Source organism: Mauremys reevesii, linkage group 2 (assembly GCF_016161935.1).
Source record: "Mauremys reevesii isolate NIE-2019 linkage group 2, ASM1616193v1, whole genome shotgun sequence".
Taxonomy (NCBI): domain Eukaryota; kingdom Metazoa; phylum Chordata; order Testudines; family Geoemydidae; genus Mauremys; species Mauremys reevesii.
In genome coordinates, this window is record NC_052624.1 from 212,753,607 (window position 1) to 212,779,374 (window position 25,768).

Below are 25,768 nucleotides of genomic sequence, written 5' to 3' on the forward strand. Positions count from 1 at the left end.
TTTCCCCTACCACATACTTTGAAAGCAAACTAAGAATTAACATGCTGCATATTGAGCACCACCTAACCCATAACCTCTCCTCTATTCCCGATGGGTGATTATCTTCCCTGAGTATCCTGTTTTGTGATCAGTTTAGGTCATAAGCTCTTTAGAGAAGGATCAAGGAGCTGACCAATAGCTGGAGTAAACTGTCGTAGTTCCACAATGGATTTGCCCCCAAATCCTTATTTGCTGTATAAACCCCCCTGGTTACCACACAACAGTTTCTAGACAAATTCTAATGGCAAAATAATATGTGAAATATTATCCCAATTCACTCTGCATGTGATACTCCAAAGCCAGGAAGAAGAAGAATCTCCTCTGAGGGAGATATGAGAGTATGCAATTATTGGACAAGCTGGCTGAACTACTGGGACCAGTGTAAAAGTTACAGGTAAACAGAAAGGAATTGGTAACCGTATAATGAAGACCATTTAGTTCCATCCATTTTCAGTTATACTAACTTTACTTAACGTCGCAGCCATTCTGACCCACATTCAGTTGAATGTGTTTCATATTATTGTGTATTTAAGACTTAAAATATTCAGTGAAGATTCCATAATCTTTCATCCAATTGCACCAAATGTTACGCTTGGTTATACCTTTTCGCTAAACATATCATGCTACCCATGGAGGATTCTCACTCATGAGTCCTATGCTTCTTAGCACAAGACTGGCTGACCTGCCATAGCACTCCCATTTTCTTACCTCTTGAGGTCAGCGGTAGCGAAGTAGAGCATGCCCCAATATCTGTTAAATCTCATCTACTTTAACAGGAGCAGGTTAAGGCTAAGTGAAATTGCGGCCATACTACACAAACGTAACAGGCAATGCCAAACTACAAATAAAAAATAAAGTATCCATAAGTATCTTCTCCAGGATCTAAAATTAGTTTCAAATGTCTCTGAAGCCAATAATCTAAACTGAACCAAAGTGAAGTCTAAATAATTATTTTTGACAAACTATTTTCACCACTCCCTACTGTGAAACAGAATTTTATTATAAATCCACTCCCCAAGGGGGAATCCAAAGAATCAAGGAATTTTTTCATCAGTACACAATTCAATTACCGTTATTATGATATGAGGCTGTAGTAATTGTAGCAAAAGCATGAACATCCATTGTGTTCTAGTGTTAGGTTTATAATAGCAACAACTTTGTACCTTACGTAAGATGACATTAAGTTAAAAAATAATATAAGCACTGTCACAAAAGAACAAAACATATGCTATGTTGTATTTGAGAAATTCATTGAGGACTGTATTGTAATGCACATACACAGAGCAAAGTTAGGCTTAGGCATTCAACTTCAACTTGGGCATTTCTGGACTTTTGAGAGCTTAACTGTGCAAACTTAACATTCTCACCAGTGTCTTGCATGGAATTTCCCAGGTTGCTGGGTTGTTTTTGTTTGCTTGGTGTGGAGTATTTTTTTTTCTTTTTGGGTTGGTTGTTGCTGTTTCTTTGGTGTGGGGGGAGTTTGTTTCTCAAGAATAGAAAATCAAAAAAATTACAAATTCAGCATTAGAGTTAATCTTAAATGAAATTCAGATGTGTTAAGGTATGGTAATACACATTTAAGGCACCCAAATAATCTTTACTCTGCCTGATAGTGACACCATACAATAACCATACAATTATGTTGGTATTTTAGTGTTTAAAGACCCAAATTGGATATAGCTGAAAAGACACACAAAAATTAATTTTTTTTTTTTTAAAAAAAGGTGCTTTTCCCCACTTGCCATATAACTACAGGCCATAGTTAAGGTCAGGGGCGGCTCCAGACCCCAGCATGCCAAGCACGTGCTTGGGGCGGCATACCGTGGGGGGTGCTCTGCCGGTCGCGCGGCAGATAGCCCTGGTGGACCGCAGGAGCCGTGGGACCAGCGGACCCTCCGCAGGCACGTCTGCGGGAGGTCCACCGGAGCCGCGGGACCGGTGACCGGCAGAGCACCCCCCGCGGCATGCCGCCTTGCTTGGGGCGGCAAAATGGCTAGAGCTGCCCCTGGTTAAGGTTGTTTAGATGCCTTGTGTTTTTCCATGCCTTATTAAAATTACATTTTTAAATTTAAAATATGTCTGGGTTTCTAATGCTTCTATTGGAATAATTACAACATTCTTATGGTTTTTTACCCTTCAACCTTAACTGCAGGTTATCATAATACTTTTGGGAGTTTTTTGTTTCTCTGTCTCTTGGAAAATATATACACAAGAAAGAGAAAGAGCATCCATATTAGGAGTTCTCAGGACTTAGAAAACATAACTTAACTAAGTGAAGCCCTAAGTGAAGCAAGTGTACCAAATTTGAAAGTCTAAGGCAACTTTAATTAAAATAATTGGAGAATTTTAAAAGCAAGGGAAAATAAATAGGGCAAGAAAAACTTTTAGTCGTAAAACAGTTGTAACAAGGGAACTAAGAGGTTCTCTCTAAAGAGTAAACAGAACTTGCTTATTCTGTTACCAAACCCTTATGTTGCCTGTGTAAATTACTTAAGGGAGTTGTTCCCACAATCCTATTTTATATGCAACAGTAGGTTTTTCAAAAAGAGATCACATTGGGGGAAAATCCCCTCGAAGTGAATGATTCCTAGCATACAGAATTACAAGGATAGTGGATTACTATTAGCAGTGGTTTAACACTCCAAAATTATTTTTCCGCATCTCAGAATATGATTTTTTTGTCTTTACAATTAGATAATCCTTTTGTCCCTCATACTAGAATGTCTAAGTCTTAGAAAGAAAAAGCTATTTCCTTTACACTTCATAAGCAAATTGAGCCATTTAAAAGCTACCTTACAGCAAAAGTCACGAAAGCTCTGAATTTGCCATTTCACAGTGCATTTTAGACTAAAGCACCGACTTCAAAATTCAATACATTTTCACTTTGATCAAGTTTTAGTCTATTCTGAGGAAACTGGCCAAGGAATTTTGTTTACTCTCATTTCAGCATTACAGACCAGTGAATGTCAATCCTACTTCGAAAACCATGCAGTCTATCAATATGGGCCTTTGGCTAGATTCCTATTATTCAGAAATATTTACTTAGGAATTTCTGTGGTCCCAACCACCCACAAAAATTTGACAATTTACACCAGTGTAACTGAAACAAAACCTAGCCTTAAGTGTCTGCTTAATTGTTACCTTCCTCCATCTGGTGAGAGCTACTCATATGTATAATTATTAGACAGCATGCGTGCAAGAATTTCTAGACTTACTCACTTAATAATTGATAAGGATTTCACCTGCACAGTCACATAGGTGCATCTGATGCAGATGAAGTTTTAACTCAGGAAAGTGACAAATATTGACTTCCTAATTAAGTAAAAACTAGGACAACTAAATAGGTATTAAGCAATACTTTAATATATAACTTTCAAGTCCTCTTGGAATTTTTGTTATTTATTTTCATCATATCTATTCCAAGAACATTTACAACTTGGCTGTAAAAATTGACTGCAGGCTGATATCCAAAACATGGTCTCAAGTTAAAAATTGCTTTTAATATAATCTCCAAGGAAAAAAGCCCAATGTATTTTTTGAGAGACCAGATGACTTTTTCTAATTTAAGATACTCTTACTGTAATTTAACCTTTCTACAACTCCACCTTCCCACCCACCCCCCAAAAACCTTAGTTTTGTTGAATATGCAGAATTAATCCATTGTGACATACTGGGCTGCAATCCATACCAGTGAGGGGCTGTGTCACTCCTGCCCTGCAACCTTGGGTGCCTTACAATGCCTTGCTGAAGCAGCTCCTCCTGGGCCGCTCACAAACAGCCTTTGAGCATGCAAGCCAGACCCTGAGTGTCTGTGTGTAATTGCAGCCTGCCAGCCACACTTGGGGTACACTCTGGCTCTCACTAGTCTTGGTTATACTGCTGGGTGACCCCAACACACACCCCAGTCTCAGATTTCCCCCAGAAATGCATGTCCTGTACTATTCAGCCCTCACCTAAATAGTACAAATATTTAATCCTTGAAGGGAATAATATGCCATTTTATTATCTCAAATAGTTATTCAGACACTTCAATTTAAACATGCTGGATTAGATAAAACAGTTTATTAACTACAGAGCAATTTGAAGTAAGTACAAGTAATGAGGCAGAAGAGTAAAAAATGGTTACAAGAAAAAAAAAAGATAAGACGTTCACTAATACTTAAACTATCAGATTCAAGCAAGGTTTCTCACCACATGCTTTCAGCAGTCTTACTGACCAAACCTTATAGGTCAGCACTCCTTCCCCAGAGCTCAACGAATGCTTCCTTTGTCCTTCAAGTGCCATGAATGTGATGGGCAGGGGAAGAGAGCGCTGACCCTTGGGTTGTTTGTTCTTCCTTTTTATAGTGTCAGTCCCCCTCTTGAATGACGTGTCCAGCCGGGAACTAGGCAACAAGGTCTACATGGAAGGATGTTCCCTGCTGGCTTTTTTTCACCTGTTAGAGCTATCTTTGTTTCCCTTCCCGCTTGATGACTGTATACTGATTAAATGCAAATTAAGCAGCACGCACATTCCTTTATTTAGGACAGAACTGTTTGCCAACTTCTGTTTGGGCAGGGCTGTGGGGTTTGGAACATGTGTTAATAACTTCGTGCAGGAGAATGTTATAATTCTGCCACATATTTTATCAGGACAATACTGACCAGCTAATTATGACTTTTCAAATGATGCCTTACAAGACATGCCTTGTACAAAATTATTACAATGGTATGTAGGGTGTGAACATAGGGTATATATTCCGTCACATTCATGCACACAGATCTTCAGGCACCTCGCTTCTCAAACTCTGTGGGTATTTCTACACTGCAATTAAAAACCCATGGCTGGCCCATGCCAGCTGATTTGGGTTAAGGGGCTCAGGCAAAGGGGATGTTTAATTGTGTTGTAGACATTAGGGCTCAGGCTGGCAACCACGCTCTGCGACCCTCCCAACCTGCAGGGTCCTAGAGCACAGGCTTCAGCCCAAGCCCAGAGGTCTACACTGCAATTAAACAGCCCCACAGCGTGAGCCCTGCAAGCCGGAATCAGTTGGCACAGGCCAGACAGGGGTGTCTAACTGCAGGGTAGACACATACCTTTCAGTGTAGGTGGCATTACTCATGATTTCATTTGTTCGTTCAATTGTTTGTCAATATTCTTTTCCACTATTTCAAAATCTTCAAAACAAATACACAATTTAAAAAAAATTGTCCGCTCTACTCATTTGTTTAATAGATGATTAAGAAAGCAGGATGCTCTTTCCTGGCTTCTCCCCCCAGCTTCAGAATACGTTTCAGAATCTATTGGAATGGTTTTTGTGTGTAAATTGTACTTTTTGTACTCTAAGCACCTCAGAGGCAGACAAGCTTTGTTCATGTTTCAACAGCATCGAGGACATCAAGGTTCTAACCCTGCTTCGAGCGTGTGGATACTACCGCACTAAAATGAATAAGCACTTAAATTGTTTTAAAATGCCAGTGTGTTTTATATACATAGAATCATAGAATATCAGGGCTGGAAGGGACCTCAGGAGGTCATCTAGTACAACCCCCTGCTCAAAACAGGACCAATCCCCAACTAAATCATCCCAGCCAGGGCCTTGTCAAGCAGGGCCTTAAAAACCTCTAAGGAAGGAGATTCCACCACCTCCCTAGGTAACCCATTCCAGTGCTTCACCACCCTCCTACTGAAATAGTTTTTTCTAATATCTAACCTAGACCTGCCCCACTGCAACTTGAGACCATACAGATGCTCTCTGGATTATACATAATAATAAATTATATATATAAAGTATCTCCTGTATAAGAACCTGTAGCCACTAGCATTATGAAATGTTGTAGATCAGTGTTTCCTCAACATTTCCAGGTTGATGACTCCATATTCAACGTCAAGTTTCACAAGCCCTTTACACTTGACTATAAAAGAGAACAAAAATAAAATATCAATGCTAAGCCTATGTAACCTGTGTGTTTCGAGACTTAGAGAATACTTGACCTTGAAGGGTATGGGCATGCAAGGAGTGAGTCTTTGCTTTACATTGTAAGCAATTTTTTAACACCTTGTGGTCTTCCCATCTCATCCCAGTTGCCTTTTCTGACCCTCTGGGGGCCTTAACCTGCTGGTTTAGAAACACGTCATGGACACTAGGTAAACTCAGGCAGAGACCATGGACAGAAACTGAGCAGCTGGCTTGAAACTTGTAAGGTACTTCTAATTTTCAGCAATTTCCAGTCAACATGATTTAAGATGGGATATTATACCTGTGCTAGCCCCACCAGTGATGGTCAGTAGCCCTCCCTAGTATAAGCTGCCAGTTTCTGCAGTTGCCAGCTATTTACTCATTGTACTCCCCAACTACAGTATTTGCATCCCCTTTCATTTCTTCCTGGACATTGCTATCATCTTCCTCTTCTGGTTTCTTCTTGGATGCACGTGGAACATATTAGATTTATCTTTCCATAGTGGGGCGGGAAATACCATGGAAGATTCCTCAAAGTAGTGATATTTACATATATTCCAAAGAAAGAGAAATGTGGTAGCCCAAAAAAGAGGTTGAGTTTACAGATGAACAGGCAAAGATGTTATTCTGCAACTGGCACGGCTGCGGAACCTAAAAGTTACCATCTCTGCAACAATACCCACTGCTTATACTGAGATATAGTTTCCTAATCTGTGCCTAATGAGCACTGCCAACATTTAAGAACCGCCTTAGTCAGCAGCTACTTGCACTCGCATTGCATCCTCTGGCAATTCATTAAGGTACCAGAACAATGGTGATTCTCCCCAGCCCCCAGTTTGAATCTTGTAATAACTTTTCTATTCAATTGTGTAACCTTAGCATGAAAAGCTGCAACTCTTCTGCTTAACATGGCAGTCTCAAAATGAACAGTATTGCCATAAACTGTGAAACTTACCGGCAGATAAAGTTCAATTTAAATTAGCATTTGAACTTTAATAATTTAATCATCATGTGGGTCCTCACTGGTGGACATCCACAGAACAGAGGCAAACAATTTTTATAATCTAAAGTACTGGGATCCCATACTGCTAGAAACGTAAGTATTGCTTTTGAGCAAGGCTGTTATCATGAGCAGTTAGCTCAGAATTAAAATCTTTTGTCCTTTTTGGTTAAAATATTGCAAAAAGTGCTTCTCAGTAGGACCTTTCATACAGCTATGCTGAGCAAAAGCAATCAGCACATTTCCTTTTAACTATGTAGTCATATACACCTCTATCCCAATATAACGCAGTCCTCAGGAGACAAAAAATCTCACCGCGTTATAGGTGAGACCGCGTTATCATCAAACTTGCTTTGGCCTCCCTGTTCCTTGTTCCCTGACCGCCCCCTCCAGAGACCCCAGTCCCTATCACCCCCATGACCCCACCCCCTACCCAACCCCCGTCCCCTGACTGCTCCGACCCCTGTCCACCCCTCTCCTGCCCTCTGACAGGCACTCACCGGCAGCAGCAGGAAGCGGAGCAGCCAGGCTCCAGCCCACTCCACTGCGTCACCTCCCAGCCACGGCGCTCCACCTCCCACTGGGCAGATGAGTGCAGGACCTTTCCCCAGGGCGAGGGAAGGAAAGCGGAGCGGGCTGGGGCTGCGTCGCTCCGCTTCCCGCCACAGGTGAGTGTGGGGAGGTTGGGGAAAGGATGCCCCCCATACTCACCTGCGACGGGAAGCGGAGCTCTGCGTCTGGGAGCTGGTGGAGTGGGCTGGTGCCGGGGTGCTCCGCTTCCGCCGCTGCTGGTGAGTGCGGGGGGATCCCTTCCCCCAAGCCCCCTCCCCCGATACAGCTGGGGCCGGAGCAAGGTAAGCTGAGCGAGCTGCTCCCAGACCCCTGCTAATCCCCCAGGCCACTCTGGGACTGCGGGGCCCCCAAGTGACCTCCCACAGCTCCTGCCCCCAGACCCTGGGGGGGAGCCCTTGACTGCCCTCAAGACCCTCTGCCCCTTATCGGACTCCTTGGCTCGGGCCTGGCCCGGCACCCTTAATACGCTGCTCGGAGCAGCGCGTCAAAGCTTTACCGCCCTGTATGTGAACCCGCCTTATATCGGGTCGTGTTATATCGGGGTAGAGGTGTACTGAAAAAAATTTCTCTCCTCTAATGATGAGGTCCTAGCCCTATAAATCAGATCTATGAGTAAATATTGCAGAGCTTAATATTTGTCACTGTATGGGTGGCCTGTCTAGCAGAGTTTCTGTACCCAGCTGAGGAGGGTCAAGTTTGCCATAAGCCCCCTTACCCTGTAAAATAGTACTAGGTCCTATTTCTTGCCAATTCTTTGCAATCAGTGCGTTTAAAGAAAGCAGATTTCAAAACATGTGTCTGAAGAGCATCTTGTGCCAACCGGCCCAAGGCTGACATCTGCACACTTATGAGTATATGGAGTGAGAACGATTCAGTTACAGCTAAACCCTAATTTGAAACACCTGGCCTCTGACTGGTTATCCAAATGCCTTGTTGCACATGTGGTATTAGTCACTTCAGTAAACAGTGCCAGGAGAAAATAAGAGGACTGAAGATGCACTGTAACAAGGCTAGCATGCCAATAGCCACCTCATTGGCTGGGAGGAAACCCTACCCATTTTTTAAATGAACTAGAGCATATTCTTGGCTTTTCCCCAGCCCCAGATGCTACTGGATAGCATCCATCTCACAAATTACAAGGAAAACAATGACACACCTAGTGTAACCCAATTAGAGACCATGGATGAAGCAGAGGACCAGAGATGTCAGATGATATGCAAAGATTCCAAGACTTTTTCAGTCTCTTCAGCCCTGGAGACAAGCAGGAAAGCAGGTTTTCGTGAAGGTGGAAAACACTGCTTTGGAGAGGAACTTAGATGTATGGGGTTGGACGGAGAGTCTTAAGGTAATAAAGGTAATAATTGGAGATATACTAATCTCCTAGAACTGGAAGGGACCTTGAAAGGTCATTGAGTCCAGCCCCCTGCCTTCACTAGCAGGACCAATTTTTGCCCCAGATCCCTAAGTAGCTCCTTCAAGGATTGAACTCACAACCCTGGGTTTAGCAGGCCAATGCTCAAACCACTGAGCTATCCCTCCCCCAATGTCTTCTGCATTTATGTAGGTACCTTCATTACTGCAAGACTGGTGGATGTAGCCTCATATGAGAGCAGAAGTGTAGACTTTCCCTTACCTCCTTTAGATCCTTTCCTTCCCAACTCTGCTTCCACAACCAATGGCAGCTCCCTCCTTCTTGCACTTGGTTTGGCTCCACTTGACTGACATTTGGTGGCCCTTTCCATAAACCCCTCCATGTTCCACTACGTGACCTTCATTCCAAGTAAGGGCAGAAATCCCTAGCACATGGCAGCTACTTGAGCTTTGCCATCCCATTGGATTCATAGAGTTGTGCCAAGAACCAGGGGACTCAGAGCAGTGTACTGATGTCACAGAGTGGCTGGTCCCTATTGGCCAGGATGGGCATAATGTTGTCCCTAGCCTCTGTTTGCCAGAAGCTGGGATTGGGTGACAGGGCATGGATCACTTGATGATAACCTGTCTGTACATTCCCTTTGGGGCACCTGCCATTGGCCACTGTCAGAGGACACGATACCAGGCTTGATGGACCTTTGGTGTCCAGCATGTCCAGTTCTCCACTACCAAAAGTTGAAACTAGCCAAATTCAGATTGAAAATAAGGCCTAAACTTTTAATGGTGAGAGTAATTAAACATTGAAACAGTGTACCCAGGGCCATGGTGGATTCTCCACCACTGGAAGTTTTTAAATCAAGATGCGCTGTTTTTCTAAAAGATATACCCAAGGAATTATTTTGCGGAAGGTCTATGGCTTGTGTCATACAGATGAGACCAGATGATCACAATGGTCCCTTCTGGCCTTAGAATCTAAGAACATGTGCTTCCAGTTTAGCCAACTGGGGAGGCAAGGGAGCACCTGGGGCTTTAAAAGATCAGGGAAAATCTGAGGAGACCTGCTTAGGCCTGGTCTACACTAGGCTTTTAAACCGACTTTAGCAGTGTTAAACCGATTTAACACCGCACCCGTCCACACTACGAGACCCTTTATATCGATATAAAGGGCTCTTTAAACTGGTTTCTGTACTCCCCAACGAGAGGAGTAGCGCTAATATCGGTATTACCATATCGGATTAGGGTTAGTGTGGCCGCAAATCGAGGGTATTGGCCTCCGGGCAGTATCCCACAGTGCACCACTGTGACCGCTCTGGACAGCATTCTGAACTCGGATGCACTGGCCAGGTACACAGGAAAAGCCCCGCGAACTTTTGAAATTCATTTCCTGCTTTCCCAGCGTGGAAAGCTCATCAGCACAGGTGACCACGCACAGCTCATCTGCACAGGTAACAATGCAGTCTCCTGAGAATCGAAAAAGGGCTCCAGCGTGGACTACACGGGAGGTACTGGATCTGATCGCTATATGGGGAGAGGATTCAGTGCTAACAGAACTGCGTTCCAAAAGACGAAATGAAAAAGTATTTGAAAGAATTTCCAAGGCTATGATGGAAAAAGGCCATAGCAGGGACTCAGTGCAGTGCAGAGTGAAAGTTAAGGAGCTCAGACAAGCCTACCAGAAAACCAAAGAAGCAAACGGAAGGTCCTGTGCAGGGCCAAAAACATGCCGCTTCTACGCTGAGCTGCATGCAATTTTAGGGGGCTGCGCCACAACTACCCCACCCCGTCCGTGGATTCTGAGGTGGGGGTTGTAATCTCAGCCATGGCTGAGGATTCTGCGGACGGGGAAGATGACGATGAAGAAGAGGACGAGCAGCTTGCAGAGAGCACACAGCACTCTGTTAGCCTCAACAGCCAGGAGCTTTTTCTGACCCAGACGGAATTACCCTCCCAGCCCTCCCAAGCAACTATCCCAGACAATGAAGCCATGGAAGGGACCTCTGGTGAGTGTACCTTTGTAAATATCAAACATTGTTTTTTAAGCAAGCGTTTTTTAATGATTGATTTGCCCTGAGGACTTGGGATGCATTCGCAGCCAGTAAAGGTACTTAGAAAAGTTTGTTAACATGTCTGGGGATTGAGCGGAAATCCTCCAGGGACATCTCCATGAAACACTCCTGAAGGTACTCCAAAAGCCTTTGCAGAAGGTTTCTGGGCAAGGCAGCCTTGTTCCGTCCACCATGGTAGGACACTTTACCACGCCATGCATGTAGCAAGTAATCGGGTATCATTGCATGGCAAAGCATAGCAGCGTATGGTCCCGGTGATTGCTGGCATTCAAGAAACATCTGTTCTTTCTCTCGCTGTGTTATCCTCAGCAGAGTGATATCGTTCAGGGGAACCTGGTTGAAAATCAGGAATTTAATTAAGGGGACAGAGATGGCCATATTCCTACTGGGTTCATGGATTGCAGCTTAAAAAAAATTCCTTTCCTGCACGTAGCCAAGCGGGGGGAGGGGAGGAGTGAAATACCGATGAGCTTTTTCGCGTTTGGTTAGCAGGGACCTTCCCAGCCAACAGCCATGCGAGTGTGTGTGGGGTGGGGGGGGGGGGAAGAGGGGTGAGCTTTCATGGTACCAGCCATGCGGTGGTGGGAGGGGTAAAGCACTGCTGAAGCCGAAAGACAGTGGCTTACCATGGCCGCATGCAAGCTGAATTCTGATGTCCGGACCTGTGTCTGTGAGATCTGTAACACCAGAGCCGCAGGCACTCAATATTAAGATGAAAAATGCGACCTTGTAGTGAAATCACATGTGCTATGTAAGGTGAATAGTGCTGTTCACTGTGAAAGAGTATAACCATTGTTCTCTAAAACGTATCTTTTTAAATACTTCTCTCCCTTTTTTCCATCCCTCATGCAGCTGCAAATTTTTCAAGCCTCCCTACTCTATCCCAAAGGCTAGCTCAGATAAGGCGGAGAAAAAAAGACACAAGATGAAATGTTCTCGGATATAATGGAAGTAACCCGCAAGGAAAGAGCTCATCTGAATGAGTGGAAGGAGGTGGTATCAAATTACAGGAAAGATGCCAGTGAACATGAGGACAGGAGGGACACCCGAGATGAGAGGTGGCGGCAGGAAGATCAGCGGTGGCGGGATGCAACTCTGGGGCTGCTACGTGATCAAACTGACATGCTCCGGCATCTGGTGGAGCTTCAGGAACAGCAGCAGGATCACAGAGTGCCGCTGCAGCCCCTGTATAACCACCCTCACCATGTTCCACATCCTCCTCACCCAGACATGTAAGAACGCGTGGGGGGAGGCTCCGTGCACCCGCCCACTCCACCCCCGTGGACAGCCCAACCAGAAGGCTGCCATTACTGTGAAATTTTTTTAGTGGGCTTTTCCATCCCGCCTCCCAAACCACACCCGGGCTACCTTCTCAGTTCTCTCCCTCTTTTTATAATGAATTAATAAAGAATACGTGATTTTTAAACTATAGTGACTTTATTTCCATAAGCAAGCTGTAATCGAAGGGGGAGGGTGGGTTGCTTACAGGGAATGATTCAATCAAGGGGGGTGGGTGTTCATCAACAAACACAGCAGTCACACCCTACCCTGGCCAGTGATGAAGCTCATTTTCAAAGCTTCTCTGATGCGCACCGCTTCCTGGTGTGCTCTTCTAATCTCCCTGGTGTCTGGCTGTGCGTAATCAGCGGCCAGGTGATTTGCCTCAGCCTCCCACCCCACCATAAAGGTCTCCCCCTTACTCTCACAGAGATTGTGGAGAACACAACAAGCAGCAATAACAAAGGGGACATTGGTTTGGCTGAGGTCTGAGCGAGTCAGTAATGTGCGCCAGCGCGCCTTTAAATGGCCAAAGGCACATTCTACCACCATTCTGCACTTGCTCAGCCTGTAGTTGAACAGCTCCTGACCACTGTCCAGGCTGCCTGTGTATGGCTTCATGAGCCACGGCATCAAGGGGTAGGCTGGGTCCCCCAGGATAACTACAGGCATTAAAACATCCCCAACTGTTATTTTCTGTTCTGGGAAGTAATTCCCTTGCTGCAGCCGTTTAAACAGAGTAGTGCTTCTGAAGATGCAAGCGTCATGAACCCTCCCTGGCCATCCCACGTGGATGTTGGTGAAACATCCCTTGTGATCCACCAGTGCTTGCAGCACCATGGAAAAGTACCCTTTGCGGTTTACGTACTGGGTGCCCTGGTGCTCCGGTGCCAAGATAGGGATATGGGTTCCATCTATCGCCCCACCACAGTTAGGGAATCCCATTGCAGCAAAGCCATCCACTATGGCCTGCACGTTTCCCAGAGTCACAACCTTTCGTAGCAGCAGCTTAATGATTGCTTTGGCTACTTGCATCACAGCAGCCCCCACAGTAGATTTTCCAACTCCAAATTGATTCCCGACTGACCGGTAGCTGTCTGGCGTTGCAAGCTTCCAGAGGGCTATTGGCACTCGCTTCTCCACTGTGAGGGCTGCTCTCATCTTGGTATTATGGCATTTCAGGGCAGGGGAAAGCAAGTTAAAGTTCCATGAAAGTGCCCTTACTCATGCGAAAGTTTCGCAGCCACTGCGAATCGTCTCACACCTGCAACACAATGCGGTCCCACCAGTCTGTGCTTGTTTCCCGGGCCCAAAATCGGCGTTCAATGGCTAGAACCTGCCCCATTACCATCAGGATCTCCAAAGCGCAGGGGCCCGCGGTTTGAGAGAATTCTGTGTCCATGTCCTCATCACTCTCATCGCCGCGCTGCCGTAGCCGCCTCCTCCTCACCTGGCTTTGCAGGTCCTGGTTCACCATAGACTGCACAAGAATGTGTGAGGTGTTTAAAACGTCCACGATTGCGGTATTGAGCTGAGCTGGGTCCATGCTTGCCGTGCTATGGCATCTGCCCAGTTCACCCAGGAAAAAAAGGCGCAAAACGGTTGTCTGCTGCTTTCACGGAGTGAGGGGTGAGGCTGTAACCAGAACCACCCGCAACAATGATTTTTGCCCCATCAGGCACTGGGATCTCAACCCAGAATTCCAAGGGGCGGGGGAGACTGCAGGAACTATGGGATAGCTTCAGGATACCTACCCACAGTGCAATGCTCCGGAAATCGACGCTAGCCTCGGACCATGGACGCACACCGCCGAATTACTGTGCGTTGTGTGGCCGTGTGCAATCGACTTTATACAATCTGTTTTACAAAACTGGTTTATGTAAATTCGGAATAATCCCGTAGTGTAGACGTACCCTTAGTCAGGGCTGACTGAAACCACAGACTGGAGGAGCAAAGAAAACAGGCTGGTGAGAGCCACTTCTGAGAGACAATCTGCAAAGTGCAGAAAGCTCTGCAAGCCCTCCCTGGGAAAAGTGAGGGATTGGGCTAGAGGCCGGCGAACGGGCTAGTTTGCTGATGGTCCTTAGCCAGAGAACCTGTGGAGGGAAGATAAGAAGGGCTAAAGGCTACAAGCCAGCAGATGACCTACCCTGCAGATCTACCTGAGCCAGAGAGTCAATACCACGAGGCTGAAAAGGGATGTGAGCTGTTGGACTGTGTCTGAATAGGTGAGTGATGAAACTGGTCACTCTCAAGGGGAAAGGCCTGGAGAGTGGGATCCTGGAACAAAAGCAGAAACAACTGGGAACCGAGTGCTGGTGAACTCCAAGGTGGGTGTCTCTGAATGTCGTCCCTGGAGAGAGGGGCAGAAGATTTCTATACACCTTCACATTTACTGTAAGTTTGCTGATAATGGTTTTACTACAAGGATTTTAGGGAAATAAATTATGGCCAGAGATGAAACTTTGTATTGAAAATAGAGACTGATCCTTTCATGGTAAAACAGAAGAGGAAACAAAGGTAGGTGCATGTTTGTACCGTGGTCTGCTGCAAGAGGACACTCCAAGCAGGGTTGCCTTCTGTCAAACTGCAACTTTTGACTAGAACTCTGTCTAGTGTGGATGCATTGCACCACCGTTATTTACACTAGCATACAGCTTCTAATTAAGGCAATCTTTGTTGACAGGCTACTGCTGTAGATAAGATGCGAGAAAAAAGTATGCAACGGAAGTCTATACAGTGAATATGGTGTATGTTTTATTCTATTTACAGTACATTTGTTATAAATATAATACATTTCTTGAAAAGCTTAATTAACTTGAGTAGATTTTTTTTTAAAACAGATCAACTCAATTGTTATAGTTACATAATAAAGTGAATGACAATTTAAATGACAATCTCATGGTTGTGGAATAGTGCATTCTGTACTGAGATGAATGAGAAAACAGTCAAACTGGTTTCAAAATTATTTTCAGAACATCTTCGGTGAAGTTGTGTGTAAGCCATAAGGATCACTGGCTATCAGAACATGAGGACACAATAACAAAGCCCCAAACTAATTTTAAAAACTGAAAAGTGGGGAAAAAAACAACCAAACAACCCCTCCCCCCCCAGCATAAACTGTATTTAACAACCTATCAAACTTCACAGTAAGGCTGGCATTTCTGACGAATAATGGCTTAAGTCAGGAAAAAAGACAACAAGGGTTGTCTTCTGAACTGTCTTTTAATATAGCCACAAAATATATTTAAAACATCATGCTGGAAGTTGTAACAGCAGTCAAGCTGCTTTATTATTATTATTATTTGGACAGGGCCTGGGATACACAAGTTAATTCGAACAGTTTTATAAGGAGTATTTTAGTTCAGTGTTATGAGTATAAATTACCAGAGATGCAAGAGACATTAAAAAGGATATATGCATTTTCTGTCCAACGTGCTTTGCATTAAGAAACAAAATGGCAAGTAGTCTGAATATTTTGCTATTGTCTCCTACACAATAGTTTGTAACAAGTTATATGTTGGGGTAACACATTCCAAAACTGGAATAAATGTCAATCCGCAGAATAAGAAAAATCAGATTCTTTTGGTTTTTAGTATGATCTTTTAGTAAGTGGTCAAATGTTATTGATGATGATCAGTGCTGGCATGGAATTCTGCTGACTTGTTTCAAACAAAGTAACTTGGTCAGCTAACTTGGCAAATACTCTGTGAGTTCCAAGATTATAGACTCCTGTACGAACAAAGCAAGCTTTCAACTGCAAGTTGTAGACCTCTTGGCTTTTAAGCTGAAGTTTGTACTGTGTTTGCCCAAGCCACGTGAAAGAACCATGGATTTCTAGTGCTTCTGGACTGAAAGAGAGAGAGGAGAAAAAATAAATAAATCAGATATCTACTTCTGATCCTCTTATGCTTAAGTGCCTACCAAACATGCACACATTCAAAATGACAGTCCTACAAAACATTTTACTTCACTGTGTAATGTGTTTCCTGTATTAACTGGCATGCAAATGCACTGTATCTCTACTGTTTTGGCTGTCTGATGTTTTTGAAAAGTGACCAGATGAGCTGACTAGTGCTCAGCTCTACATTAATTCTATTAACTCATTTATATATTAGTCCTTTACAAAATTGTTTAATTGGGATTTCCTGGTGGACTACTGTCCTTACCATCTTCTATCTGTCCATTTGTATTAAAAGCCTGGCATGCTGAGTTTCATATCCATCTGGTTAAATACACCGGGCAACCCCTTGGCACTGGGCAAATGCATTCTGATTATATTGAGTTTTGCTAAATCTGTCCCAATTATTGCCTTTCAAAATCCATCTCTGAGAAACATCTAAGAATGCCTACTTGGGACTGTTACTGAGAATACTATTCAGCTATTTAATTACACTAAGTCAAGTTTGATGACAATCAGGCACTTTGAATATTTGTTGGTATTCAACCGCTTACACAGTGGAATAAGATATTCCAAGAGAATAAATTATTACATAGAATTCAACCAGCTCTACTATAGGTAGTGCATCAAAGGTGTCTAATGTTTGCCTCTTTTTATGCAACTTTTATTTTAAAAATCTCATTATTTGTTTTTAAATATTTTTCCCCAGTGTTACTGATAATTTCGAACACCGATGAACTGCTATATTTCCAAGTAAAAACTATAGACATGTGCAGCAGTGGATAAAAGCTAAGAACTTGTGATAAGTGCTGTTAAAGAAGTTATACTTTTTGTTAGGATGAGAAGTAATTTGTCAAATTTTGTATTGCTTATCCTAGTATATGATTTCTACACAGTAATTCTAACAAACGTAGCAATTATCTACACAGTTTAAAAACAATGCACTCTTACTGTACAACATTTTAAAAGAATTTTAGATGAAAGTAACTATATTTTAGTATTTTAAAAGAACTCTTTTTACCGCTGAGAAATTGTGTCAAACAAAATTAATTTTTTTTAATGAAAACAGCATCTGTTGTTGATGTTCCTCTCATTTTGCGGATACCTTCATTGTAGGAAACATTTCCCCAAAACAAGGAGATTTAAACAGCAAAAAAAAAAAAAATATTGTCTCACCTTTCTTTATAATCCAGTCATTACCCCCAGCCCTCTTAGCAATACAATCAATTTCTGTTTTACTTCCAAATGAATATGGGTTTTTGAAAAATACTCACATTGACTTAATTATGCTCCCATTGAGATGATGAAAAACTCCCACAGACATCAATGGGAACACAGTGAGGATGAAAGTCCTATCCTAAATATTTGATACATTTAATACACACTTGATAAAGTGATGAAAATAAAATCAGATTGTGATATTTACTGCTCCTGAGATCTCTTAAATATCAAACTGGTTGTAATTTAACATTTAAAAGTTTGTTACCTTGTTGTTTTATGCCGCAAGTCAATTATTACATCAACATCAGCCTCAGAACAATTGGAAAGTAGAAGAGTGACAGGTACTAAACAAAGGCTGCAAGAGAAAAATTGTTTTACGATGCAAGATTTATACATATTACTGGTCAGTCTTGAGAATTACAAAATGGAACAAATCTATTTTTAAAAAATTCATACGTTCTTTATCATATAAACATCAAAATACGTAGCGATATTTTGTATGACATTATTACAGTCTAATATCAGCTCTTACATGCTGTTAGATAATCATTTTTTACTTCTGAAAAAGGAAATTCATTGAAGTATATTTATGATTGTGACCTCAGAGAAAAAAAATTATAAGTCAGTGTTGAAACTATTTCCTCAGTTTGTCTAAATGAGACCTGGTAAAGCAATAGTTCATAGCGTAGCTTGATTTTTGCAAGCTTTCTATAAAAATCATACAGCAAGGTGCATTCATAAATTTAGAATGTGAAAGAACATTTGACCCAACATGCTGGTCTAAATTTTGAGTTGCTGCAATATCTTTACACTTTCTCTCCATATACTTTTATCTCCTTCTGCATACCATTGACTAAAGGGGCTATTTAAACTATTTGCTTTAGTGGCCTGAAGAAATACAGGTATTTTAGCCAGGGCCGGTGTACAATGCTCAACTCAAGCTGGAGAAGTATGGACATTCGAGTCCAACTTATTGCATGTCGTTTTTTAAAATGTAGGCATTGTTTTGTATTTAATATCCTGAAGAATTCTACCTGAATACACTAATTAACACTAATGCTTTTATACAGAACACTACTTCCAGAAGGATCCCACAGCACCTTTATACACAAAACTTTTCAGGGTCATGCCCCCTACTCCTGTCCGCTCCTCCCAGCCCCCAGGAAGGGTAAGGGGGTCGAGGCTGGGTCAGGAATGGAGCTGTGGCTGGGGACGGGGTCAGGAGCAGAGCTGCAGCTGGGTTGCGTGTAGAGCCGCAGCCACGCCACAGTAGGGGACTGGGGCAGGGCTGAGATCACCACTGGGGGCAGGCTGGAGTAGAGCTGGGGAAGGAGTGGGACTGGGTGGTGGCTCCCTCCCCATCCCCCCTATGAGGACTGGCCTGGGTCCTGCCACACCTCCAAAAGTTCCTCCGCAATCCCCTAGAGGGTTGCGCCCCATAGTTTGGGGACCACGAACTAGCGGTATCACTTCACCACTGAAATGCATCACTGGGATTGCTTAGCAGTAAACACTTTAAGACAGGAAATAAAGAGTGCCTTCAAGAGCTGATCACTGCAGGGGGAATTTAGGTAGTAAGCACATAACCTAAATTGGAATATGACCAGAATTAGACCCCTATTTGAATAAGCGGCGGCTCTCATAATTAAAACAGCCATTTTTGCACGTCATTCCACTTATGCTACTTAGTTTCACTTCAATATCTATTGTACTAGTATAAGAATGTAGTAGTTAAGTTGTCAAAGCACAACAAGAAATGTATAAATTCTAAAAACAAAACAATTTTTTTTGCTAACAATTAAATCATTAATATCAAGTTTTGTAAAAAATTTCAAAGCAATCTAAATTTGAAACCTAGACTAGTTCCGTTTGTTTTTGTAGTGTAATGCTTACCAAAAAACTGACAAGACTGTCAATTCAATGAGACATGCATAACCACAAAGTAGAAGCTACAGGAACACAAATTATCAAAATGAAAAATCTTTTGAACGAGTGCTTTAGTTCATTGGTACTACATTAAGTCTCCAATTTCAGCCATGTTAAACATCCTTTTCCTGCCATACTTTATACCCAACCCATGTTAACATTTAGAAAATTTAAGATATGCTACGGACATTGTAACTAAATATTAATAACTAGAGCAAGAAGCTCTTTTATCTGTTCATTCAAATATTGTCATTTTGCAGCATATAGTGTTCACTTTCAACCCACTTCTTAAAGACTGTTTATGCAGTGATTTTCTCAGGCTGTGAAAGATATTATAGATTTCTTCATCATTACTTTCATTAGTTACTTAATGAGTTATCTAACTTAACATTCCTATTCATTTTTAAAGCAAAATTATCTATAGCAGGAGTAATCGACAGGCAGACCGTGGGCCAAATTCAGATGCGTTTGAATGGACCCCAAAACCTTTTAATTTTATTATCATTATTGTATTTTTATTATTATTTTCTCTGGAGTCTGGACCTTGACCAAGAAATTTGGATCTTGATAAAAAGTAATTGACTACTCTGATCTATTGTACTTCATTTTCATTTCATGTGTCCAATCTTCAACTGCTAGAAAATGCTATTGTGTTGCAATTTTATCAATACATTTACCAAAAAAATCATTTTTTTTTGTTTATAGCTTGTGTTTGTGTTGAATTTTTCCTTGTTCATGGCAATTTTATTTTATCCCTTTATTTCATCCTTCCACAGAGCACAATCTAAAGAGGATTTTTATTAAAGAAATGGAAAAAAATAGTTTCCTAAAGGAATCTTGAAACATTTTAAAAGCTAACATTAATCAAACCTTTTTTGATGAAATGAGTGATTAAAGGACTCTGGATAATGAAGACTAGTCTTGATAAGGTTAGAAAGCTGTTCTGGTGTTGGTCTTGTGGGTAGTGAAGTGTTTTCTGGTCGAAAAAACTTTAAGAGAACCATTTCTGGTGATTCCTGGAACACAAAAATATTCAGACAACTTCATTTAAAATACTTTTATAAATACACTAACACCACACACTGTACAACAAGGGATTAACCAGACAGACGTTAACTTGAAGGTACCATTTTCTCCTAAGAACTGTAGCTTCCAACAGATTACACTATTTTGTCACAATGTTTACAGGAGGCAATTACTGTGTCTTACTGTTTTAGGTGAGGAAGTGGTGCAATTCTTATGATGAGGGTGCTATATCACAGGCAGACTATTAAATTTCCTTCTCTCAAAACTGCTTTTTAAAACCAACGTATTACTGGTAAAATAAAAATGGAACAATGTTTAGACTGCACCAATTTCATCTTGGGTTTTCCCAAAAAACCTAAGCTGCTACAGTGAGAAGTCTATCATGGGGAGGTTGCCACCAAGGAACTACAGGTAGCCAGAAAAGCCCCAAAGTGGGTGGCACTGGGTGGAAAGGGAACATGTACTAATACAGTACATCTCTAAAGCTGGAACCCTAGGAAGCTCCTCCAGAAATGAAAGCTACCTTCCCCCTCCCAAATAGTGGAAAGCCCAAGGGAAGGCAGGTGGTGGAGTACAACCTCCAGGACAGAGGAGATTAGATGATGTGGAAAGGTGTAACTTCAGTGCATCATGCTGGCTGCATCTGGTCCAGAAGCTAGATGATATGGTACTTGTCCAACACCATCCAGTCTGTTATCTACTCCAATCAAAAAGTTACTGATGAGGGGTTAGCTTTCCTCATTCACTTATGAACCGTTGATGCAGAGTCAATAATTAGTGCCATAAAATGCACTCACAGTAATGAACGTCAGCAGCTGCTAAGTACAAGGAGTTGATTGATTAATCCCATTTCTGCACTACACTTAGAAACAGTTACAGTATTCTTAGCTTATTGCTACGCTTGTGTCAACAACTTATATTACAACAATTTCTTAAAATACTGAAGACAAAACACTATGAGAAACACATTGAGATTGTGACTTGAGTCAATAAAAGATAGCAGGGAAAATCCCAGCCACCACTAAAGTCAATGGGAGCTTTGCCACTGACTTCAATGGTGTTAGAATTTCACCCAGGAAATTTAAATAATTATTTGCATTATAGTAGCATCCCCAGGTCTGGTTGTACTAGACATAGGTCATCAGATAACAGCATATGCTTGAAAAAAAAAATTATGCCCTTTAAACCAAAGGTAATTTGCTGCATTCAGACCAGCAACCTAAATGCTCAAGAAGCAAGAAAAATATTCTTCTTAACAATGGAATATAGTTGGAAACTATCTTTTTAATTCAGTTGGCATTTCGGGTCCTGCTGTAATGGAATCCATCTTGCTGAAAGGTGACACCATGTGTAACACTGGCTATATTTAGAGACTATACGACTCCATGGAGAGCGGGGAGGGAAGGTTAGAAAATTTATCTAATTGGAGAATATTCAATATTATCTTGGATAGCATATATCAACATCCTAAAAATTGCTTTTCCCCCTAAAGTCAGTTACCTGTTCCAAGTCCTCCCAATCAGAATTCCCGAGTATTTTTTTAAAACCCTACAAAAAACAAATATCAAAATTTATCTGAACAGATAGACAAAAATCAATAGGATAAGTTACAGAAAAACATGTAGACAAATTAAGTCTGGCATCATTACATTTCATTATTTGATTAATTTAACATGTTTGAAACCCTTAGTTCAAAGCAACATTACCTTGGTACTAAAGGACTGGCAACAGATTGAAATTGGACAATTTAACACCCCAGATTTAAGATTAGTCTTTTGGTTCCTAAATAAGACATCATGCTGACAACTCTCTTTGTAACCAGAGGATGAAATACTGGCTATGCTGAAGTCATGGCAAAACTCCCATTGACTTCAATAGGGCCTGGATTCCACCCACAGTTTTTATATTTGGGAGGAAAGGCTTTCAAAGCACAAGCACTCAGAGAGCTGCTCTCCACTAACATCTCACTGAGTTTCCTTTTTAAGCAATCTGGAGAGTTTAGGAAAATCTAGATAAGAAACCATACAATTAAAGAGACAAGGTGGGTGAGGTAATATCTTTTACGAGACCAACTTCTGTTAGCCCAATTAAAAGATATTACTTCACCCACCTTGGCTTTCTAATATCTTGGGACAAAAAAGGCTACAACAACACTGCATAAACCATACAATTGTCAACTTGTAAGAAAAAGTAATCTCTGTTCTCAGAAACAAATTTAAATAGAATTCCAATAATATCAATAATGAGGAGTCTGGTGGCACATTAAAGACTAACAGGTTTATTTGGGAATAAACTTTCGTGGGTTAACCCCCTCCCCACACTTCTTCAGATGCATGGAGTGAAAATTACAGATACAGGCATAAACATACTGGCACATAAAGAGAAGGAAGTTACCTTATAAGTGGAGAACCAGTGTTGACAAGGCCAATTCAGTCAGAGTGGATGTGGTCCACTCCCAAGAATTGATGAGGAGGTGTTAATACCAAGATGGAAAATTGCTTTTGTAGTGAGCCAGCCACTCCCAGTCCCTATTCAAACTCAAATTAATGGTGTTAAGTTTGCAAATGAATTGTAGCTCTGTGGTTTCTCTTTGAAGTCTGTTTTTGAAGTTTTTTTGTTGAAGGGTGGCTACTTTTAAATCTGTTATAGAATGTCCAGGGAGATTGAAGTGTCTCCTACTGGCTTTTGTATGTTACCATTCCTGATGTCTGATTTGTGTCCATTTATGTAGAGACTGTCCCGTTTGGCCACTGTACAAGGCAGAGAGGCATTGCTGGCACATAATGGTATATATCACATTAGAAGATGTGCAGGTGAACGAGCCCCTGATGGTGTGGTTGAGTCCTCTGATGGTGTTGCTAGAGTAGGCAACAGGGTTTGTTACAGGGATTGGTTCCTGGATTAGTGTTTCTGTTGTCTGGTGTGTAGCTGCTGGTGAGTATGTGTTTCTGGTTGGGGGGCTGTCTGTAAGCGAAGACTGGCCTGTCTTCCCAGGTCTGTGAGAGTTAGGGATCATTTTCCAGGATAGGTTGTAGATAGCTGATGATGTGCTGGAGCTGTTTTAACTGGGGGCTGTACGTGATGGCCAGTGGTGTTGTGTTATTTTCCTTGTTGGGCCTGTCCTATGGTAGGTGACTTCTGGGTACCCATCTTGCTCTGTCAATCTGTTCCCTCACTTCCCCAGGTGGGTATTGTAGTTTTAAGAATGCTTGATAAAGATCTTGTAGGTGTTTGTCTGAGGGATTGGACCAAATGTGGTTGTATCTTAGGGCTTGGCTGTAGACAGTGGATCGTGTGATGTGTCCTGGATGGAAACTGGAGGCATGTAGGTAAGTATAGCAGTCAGTAGGTTTCCGGTATAGGGTGGTGATTATGTGACCATCACTTATTTGCACTGTAGTGTCCAGGAAGTGGACTGGCCTGGGTCCTGCCACACCTCCAAATGTTGCACTGTAGTGTCCAGGAAGTGCGGACTGGTTCAGGCTGAGACTGATGGTAGGGTGGAAATTGTTGAAATCCAGGTGGAATTCTTCAAGGGCCTCCTTCCCATGGGTCCATATGATGAAGATGTCATCAATGTAGAGCACTATTCTAAGTCAGCCATAAAAATGCTATGGGTACCCGCATAACCCCACAGTATGCCAACATTATTGGGGGTGGACCACATCCACCCTGACTGAATTGGCCTTGTCAACACTGGTTCTCCACTTGTAAGTTAACTCCCTTCTCATCATGTGCCAGTATATTTATCCCTGTATCTAATTTTCACTCCATACATCTGAAGTGGGTTTTTTTTACTCATGAAAGCTTATGGCCAAATAAATCGGTTAGTCTTTAAGATGCCACTGGACTCCTCATTGTTTTTGTGGATACAGACTAACACAGCTACCCCTCTGATACTTGGAACTAATATCAATAATTCTGTTAAAACAACAAGACGCTTTCTATAAACTCAAAAACAATCTTCAAAACAAAATACTATGGCTAAAATATACACTCTATTGCTAATAGCACTAACTTTCTCATGTAATCCCATTCATGTAAATTTGATAAAAACAGATTCATACCCAGATGAAATAAATTCTGGCTACTGACTTAAACTCACAAATGTTTTGAACTTTAAATCGTAACTGTCCACTCCAGACTAGTGCGTAAGCATCTTGTGAAGAGGCAGGCAGAATGGGTTTTTACCATAAATGATATGAATGGTGGGAGTCAAAAAAGATGTGGACAATCAGGATCATCCGACTTGTTCTAAATTAGTTTTTGAAAATGAGTTGTTCAATATTACAAGCCAGCACTAAAGGAACCAATTATATTACCTCCCACAATTACCCTCCTAAAAACCAATGGGAATGGGAACATTCAAATATAAAACTACTATTCCTCCTATTAATTGTGAGAATAACTGCTGTATCAGAACGATGAAGCTAAGAAACCCCTTTGTTAGGCAAATGAATCACAAAAATTGAAAAATCCCATCCATGAATGTTGGCCTGAAAAAGGATTCATATAGTTAACATTGGAAACATGGTTACCATTCAACTTCAGATTAACTGAAAAACACATTTTTAATTTTACTGAGAAAAATGTAAAGCTCTTTGCTAATACCTGATCTCTGTTGCTTGTATTTCAAATGAGTTTACCCTCACCTGTACTACTAATGACCATGTACCTTATGCTGCTTTCTTCAGCGTGGTTTTAGAATATTTTTTTGTAACCATACTAGAATCTCCATCCTGCATTAATATTGGCTTATACCAAGTCTAAGAATTAGTGTGTTCAAACCACGTTTAAACTGTTAAGTCAGTATTAAAGCAGACTTGGTACACTTGTAAAGGTCTCCCAAATAAGTGTCAAAAGGTGCTGCTTTTCAACAAGATGGGTGCCAAAAAGTAGGTAGAAGCTTTCTTAAAAACACATTCACCTTCAACTATTTAAACCAGTTTGAAGTTTTTGTACAATGAACATGATCTCAAGAGGTGTTGGGCACCTTCAAGTCTATAGATTTCAATGACAATGCCTCCCAGTCACTTGGCGATGTCTATGTGCTATTTACACCTTTTCCGGATAATGTTAAAAATACTTGTTTTTAAAATTAACTGATGTATTTAGCAAAAATAATTCTCAATATAATTTTACACAAGTCTCATGCAGTTCCAAGGAGAAAAATACATGCTCTTAGCTGAGTTTGAAAGATTGAGATAAATAGGAAGGCTGCAAGGGCTGCAAAGAGAAGGCTCTTGAGCCAATTGACTATGACTGAACAGTGGGACAGAGGAAGCAAGAGCTACAGAGGAAAGGAAAAAGCCCAGATTTTAAGTGCTGTAAAGTGACAGTGAGAACAAAAATAAAGGGATCTGGAGAAACTGGAAATATCGGGAGAATCTGAGAGTTTATGAGAGCGATTGGGCTCTGAAAAGTGCAT

The 25,768-nt window shown here is 41.8% G+C and overlaps 1 protein-coding gene across 8 annotated transcripts in view; it reads right to left on the reverse strand.

Annotated features, from left to right (window-relative positions):
• Positions 1 to 15,001: 15,001 nt before the first annotated feature.
• TRAPPC8 (trafficking protein particle complex subunit 8) overlaps positions 15,002 to 25,768 on the reverse strand; it is a 106,804-nt gene continuing 96,037 nt past the window's right edge. For 4 of the 8 annotated variants that reach the window (XM_039524646.1, XM_039524645.1, XM_039524642.1 and 1 more), the window contains 4 exons: positions 21,841 to 21,888; positions 20,185 to 20,330; positions 17,654 to 17,743; positions 15,002 to 16,117 (listed from right to left, as the gene is read on the reverse strand). In XM_039524646.1, the coding sequence (XP_039380580.1) occupies positions 15,883 to 16,117; positions 17,654 to 17,743; positions 20,185 to 20,330; positions 21,841 to 21,888 (519 nt within the window). In that variant the 3' untranslated portion in view covers positions 15,002 to 15,882. The remainder of the gene's footprint in view (positions 16,118 to 17,653; positions 17,744 to 20,184; positions 20,331 to 21,840; positions 21,889 to 25,768) is intronic. The other 4 variants (XM_039524648.1, XM_039524647.1, XM_039524649.1 and 1 more) reach the window with 1 other exon arrangement.